This window comes from Chanodichthys erythropterus, chromosome 15 (genome assembly GCF_024489055.1).
Source record: "Chanodichthys erythropterus isolate Z2021 chromosome 15, ASM2448905v1, whole genome shotgun sequence".
NCBI lineage: Eukaryota > Metazoa > Chordata > Actinopteri > Cypriniformes > Xenocyprididae > Chanodichthys > Chanodichthys erythropterus.
In genome coordinates this window covers 779583-785582 of record NC_090235.1, presented here as the reverse complement: position 1 = coordinate 785582, position 6000 = coordinate 779583, and the positions used below count along the sequence as shown (strand labels likewise).

Here is a 6000-nt window from a genome sequence, read left to right as displayed (position 1 = left end):
TTTCTTAACAAATGTACATTAGAATAATAATAACAATAGCAGTAATAAATATACTCTTTATTTGTTGATGAGGAACCAGATGATATGGATTTTATGATGAATATTCATATTCCTCAGCACTCCGGCGACCAAAATCCATCCAGCCCACATAATCCCGATCTTTTATCCGGTGGTTAACACTGTTTGCTCTGTTGTTCATGGAGGAGTTGCGACGAACAGAGCCTAGGAGAGAAAGAAAGAAATTAAGAAATTTTGTCTCTTAACATCTAAAGTATATTACCAGTAAAGTGACAATGATATATATACGAGTTTAACTTGTCATGTACATGACATCTATATGTACGTGACAAGTGAAAGAGTAGAAAAAATTGGGAAATTTACAGTTGCTGTTTTCTCACCTTATGTCTTTTCTCACCTTATGTCTAGTTCTGCTCAAACGCTTATACTATACAATCATTTTTCTGCCCATCTATCTCATATAGACACAGCTTCCTAACATAACTCTAAAAAGAACCATTTTCTAAATGGCAAACTATCAAAAAAGTTGTACCGTGCCCAGATTTCTGATACCAATTTGAACAAATCTTATGTAAGTGAGTGAGGATGTTAATGGCGAACAAACAGTTCAGTGCTGTATCAAAGATGTGAACCTTTTTGGTAGATGTGTCAAAGTGGAATTTAAACAGCCAATATTCCCTTGACCTGCTATGAATTGTAGTACGTGCAAAGCAACAATGAATTTTAATAGTGATTGGAAAAGGACATTGATTTCCAGAGTGACATGCTACTGTCTGTGGCAATGTTTCAGCTACATACATCATGTTACGTGTCATTCAATCTGTTGTTAAGGGTGTGATACTGTTTGCAACAGATGGGAGACTTTAACAGACTATGTACTATAATTTGGTTGAAATTTGTACAAGTTGTAGACTTGTTTTGACATGCTGACGTGTGAAACTTGCACCTCCTACTCAGAATTATTAAGAGAGAGAGAGAAAGAAAAAGAGCTGACCTTATTGAGAAACTAAGCACACTGAGAAAATAGGGCTGTCATAATGGGATCAATTAGTTTCCATTACACACTGGATGCCATTGTTTGATCACATATGCACACATTTTTTTTTTTTTTTTTGTATACTTGGACATAATCTGATATTGAATCTAATGACTGATATTAAATCTCAAGAAATACAGAAAACCCTTCTGCATTTTAAACAATATTTGGTCTGTTTATTAAGCTGTATTCCTCTTGGAGACCTTTGAATGCACCCCATATTGTAATTTCAGGCTTTTAAGGGGACATTTGGTCACTTTACTGGTGACCAGGCACTGTTAACAATTAAATGTTTTAAAAAAAAAAAGCCACACTAAGCTTACATGTTCAGATGTGGAATTCCCCATTCCTGTGATTAGGAATGATAATAGTTAGAACCTTTGAAGACGTTACACCCTAATGAGTGGTTATGCAATTTAATGGTGCACACCTGACCCAAAAATATCCGCCCCATGTACACCTCAGGCATAAACATGTTCACTCAGCTGTTGATTGATGTTTATCAATGCCCAGCAACGCTAACCTGGAGCTACTGTATTGCGTGACAAAGGTTTTTCTTTCATTATTCGAAAACCTGTAATTTCATGTAATGATTTTACTTGCTTGTTTGTTATTTTTCCTCCTTCTTGTTGTTTACCTAAAATGAACATGACTTGTTCTAAATATGTGTAGCACAATTTTTTTAATTGAGTTGTATTTGTGTTTATGTGTCGAAGAAGAATTCAATTTTTTTTAAACACTTGCATACTGTAAAAGGACTAAGTAACTTTTTAAAGCAAAATCTGAACTCGTGGCTAGTTTTCAAATGTCCTGAATGAAGGCCAATAAAAAACAAACAAACAAACACTGATTAATACACAAGGACATACAAAAAACAAGCACGAAAGAGATATAGGAAACGGAGAGCGGAAGAGAAGGAAATAAACAAAGTTTGTGTGCTTCCTCTCCTTCCAGCTTTTCTTGTTGTCTGTTTGTGTATGTATTGCAGAATGAGTTAGTTTCGCTGTATTACTCATTGTAATGTTCAGTCTACTGTGCAGAACATTAAGCATTTGCTGACACTATTTTTTAGTCTTCAAGACAAGTGTAGTCTTCCTGTCATTGAGGCTCATTGTTTATTCTTCTGAGATGTCATGTGTTTGGCTGTTGAAGTGTCTCTCACCTTTTTTAGAGATTAGTTTGGCCAGCAGTTCGCTGAGGTTGGCACGTGTGTCTGGGTCTGTGTCACCTGCTGGTTGCTGTTTGAGGGTAAGGCTGGTGGAGCGGATGACCCGGTGGTGCCCGCTTAAACTGGTGTCCAGTTGTGAGGGGATAGGGCTATCATCAGTCTCGGAGGAAGAGGAACGGAGCCGAGCCAAACAGGAGGCAGAAAGCGCAGCCAGAATCACACACATGCACACCCCGCTGTTCATCCTGCGAATTTAAACGAGAGAAGAGAGAGCAAACATGTTAAAAGACATCCCTTTTGTAAGATATGGTAATTCTGTTCATATTACTATACAATTTTAAAAAAAGTATTAAATGTATGTGCTTATTTTTTGTTCTTACAGCTGTAATTTTTTTCAAATTTCTCTTCTAAATTTTAATATTATGATTATTATTAAATTACTAAATTACATTATTATTTTAATGTTAGGTGTTTTTTCTTATAGAAAATAAAATCCTTAAATTTGAAACAGCAATCAATAGTCAGATTTATTAGGCTGTAACAGAAAATAACAGGGAAAACACAGTTATTTGATGTTACAAATTACTATTATTACTATTATTAATGAAGATAGATAGATAGATAGATAGATAGATAGATAGATAGATAGATAGATAGATAGATAGATAGATAGATAGATAGATAGATAGATAGATAGATAGATAGATAGATAGATAGATAGATAGATAGATAGATAGATAGATAGATAGATAGAATCTCTTACCTTATTCTGTTTTGTGAGCTTGGAGGAGAATGAAAGTGGGTATTCTCAGGAAGGAGGGAGAGAGGCACTTATATACCCGGCTGTGACGTGCGCACACACACACACAGAATGGTGTGCACTGACATACACTTACACAGACATGCACACACATGGAAAGTGTTTAAGCATATACATATTTGCTACATGGTATTTTGAATCTGCTTTTTCTTAGAATTACAGAAATTATTCTACAAAAAAAAGGGGGGGGGGTGTTTTTAATTATTAAATTATTCTATTTAAACTTTTTAAATTGTCATTCATTCTGATTTGGTGATACTTTAAAGTCAATTACAAAGACAAAGACAGTGAGAGATGTCTGGCTATTTGTTGGTCTGCGTGGAAAAACCAAACATGCAATTCGTAAGCCATATTTGTTTATGTGTTAGATATGCTACCCATTTCAGTCCTTGCATTTCCTGTGTAAGTGAGTGGACACTATTATGGTGCCAACCCCACCTCTCTGGATGTTCAGGTGTGAGCCAAAGTAGACACAAGTTTAAGTCTGAATGTAATTGTTGGTAGAAAGTTATATGAGTCATTGATAAAAACTGCTGCTGGTGTCTTTAGACAGACTTTATATAACTCTTTATATAACTTATAGCTTCATGTATATATAGCTTTCTGGAACTGTTTCAGCACCAGTACTTTTACAAGGATTACATTATGTATACCAATACCTGTCTCAAGGCCATTTTCTTATTGGTTTGCTGCATCAGTTTCCCCTTTCATAGAAGTTATTCTTCTGTGATTTCTTTCTTTATTTTCTGACGTCACTCTGCCTTTTTAAACCCCTCTGCGCAGAATGGAGACTGTGGTGTTGGACAAGAAAATCAAGCAGATTCATTTTGAGATAACCTGGTTAATCAACCATGATCGATAACAATTGATCCCTTCATTTGCATAGTAATGGGAAGATAAGACACTAGGTAGCAGTGTTAACATGGTCTGTAGAGCTCTAACAGTATTTCCTTCGAGGGATCGTTCACCTAAAAATAAAAATTGTGTAATCATTTATTCATCCTCACATTGTTCCTTTCTGTAGAATATCCTGGTTTCAGTATAATTTATGCGAATCAAGCTGTTGAGTTCCAAAATGATACTTTTATGGTATTACTTTTTTGTTTTGGTCCTTGATAGCCCCAGTCATATACTTTTATCATATAGAAAAATGTGGCCAAAAAGCCTGAGAAAACAACAACAACAACAACTTGTGCAATACAATCTCACCTGTCGTTCTTATGTCTACCTTTCATTTCCTATTTTTTTTTTTTATATTTGACATCTTTTTTAAAGCTTTTATTACATGACTATTTAAGTTCTCTTGGGGTACTTTAATTTGTTTTCACAGAAAACAGCTGTGAATAAATATAACTGTCCACCTGTCTCTCTCTCATTCTTTCTCTTTCTCTCCATTTATCTATCCCTCTCACGGTTATCAGGGTGTAACATTTGCGTGGTTGGTGTGGGAACACTTGTGTGGGAGGTGCGGTGAAGCATGAGAATTGATTGGCTGGCATGTGGGAGGTGTTTGTGTGATTGGAGCCAGTTGTAGTGTGAAGGCAACCTGCACTTCAATTTGCTTGACTTCTTTACTCCAGGTGTAAAGTATGGTCACACATGAGCTCCACTCGCAACTTGCATTTCATGAGACGATTATTATAGCAATCTAAGTTCATCAAGACTACTGACCAGGCCTGGACTGGTAATCTGGCATACCGGGCAAATGCCCGGTGGGCCGACGCACTTGAGGGCGGGGCCGCTATATGATATGATTTTTTTTTAATAAACATAAAATTGGCCAACGACCGGCCCATAAAGCAGGGACAGTGGCCCATTGGTTCATTTTCCATACTGACACTGGGCTGGCCCAATCACATCTCTTAACAGACTCCACCCCGTCCCCTCTGTTTCGCCAGAACATCCGTGGATTAGGAGGATGGAGAAACAAAAGTGCAAGTGCAAGGGGGGTGTGGAGAAGTTGCGGGCAAAAAAAAACAAAATCAAAAAAATGTAGAGGTTGATGCCTCAACGTGCAAAAATTACTGGCATGTTTAGTGCGGTTACTATAGCTTCAGTTTCCAAACTTAAAGTACCTGACGTGCAAAAACAGGTGAACATAGAAGAACATGGAGACACCTGTAAGGCAGAGGAGCAGCAGGTGTCTGACAGTGAAGCCAATGAGGGACAGAGTAAGCAGGAGAGTATAATAGAAGCGGTAAGCAGGGTAGTTACATGATTAACAGCGAGGGACTCATGATGCGACGACGAAGATGATGCTTAAATTAATGAATATTATAAGACAACATAATCGTCGTCGTTATTATAAAGTCAGACTGTCACCTACTGCACTGGTCACTCAGTCAGCTAAAGTCAAATAGCACAGCAAAAGTTATTTTGCACTGTTTTTTGTAGTTAGCAGTGCCCTTGTAGCTATCAGAGTTCACTTATGCAGTAACGGCCCTTCTCATAGAAAAACCTGAAATGATGCAATTTGATTTTTCAAAAAAAAAAAAAAAAAATTCAGGTTATTATTATAATGTAATATTACTGATGATGTGTTTATTTCACAACGAGACTATATGTGTCTATTTATAGCTGTTAGTCGTGATGATGGTCTACTAGATCTCACTTTTCGGCTATAAAAAGTTATGTTTTGTAGCTCTTGTACCCTATTACTCTGGTGTGAACACTTGGTTGTTTATGGCAAGTGAATAGCATTCTTATCATTTTATTAGGACGTATTTTGTGAGTAATTTGGTAGCTATTTCATTGTTTTTAATGGGGAGTATCTAAACAATGAGAGGTAAATGTTTGATTCTTAAACAGGGGTTTGTGCTCTTTAAAACTAAGTATATTTGTAATTGTAAATTATAATTTTTCTGCTGTCTGTTTCATTGAAAAAAAAAATAAAATAAAAAAAATCTTTATAGAATTATCAGTATTCTACATCCACGTTCTAAGGGTTAGCTTTTATAT

At 36.2% G+C, this 6000-nt stretch overlaps 1 protein-coding gene across 1 annotated transcript; it reads right to left on the bottom strand.

Moving 5' to 3' along the window:
• On the bottom strand, positions 1–3026 carry cckb (cholecystokinin b). The gene is made up of 3 exons (XM_067412014.1): positions 2986–3026; positions 2217–2467; positions 1–222 (listed from the first exon to the last, which is right to left on the bottom strand). Exons 2-3 carry the CDS (start codon positions 2464–2466, stop codon positions 92–94), a joined length of 381 nt encoding a protein of 126 aa, XP_067268115.1. The 5' UTR covers position 2467; positions 2986–3026; the 3' UTR covers positions 1–91.
• Positions 3027–6000: the final 2974 nt, after the last annotated feature.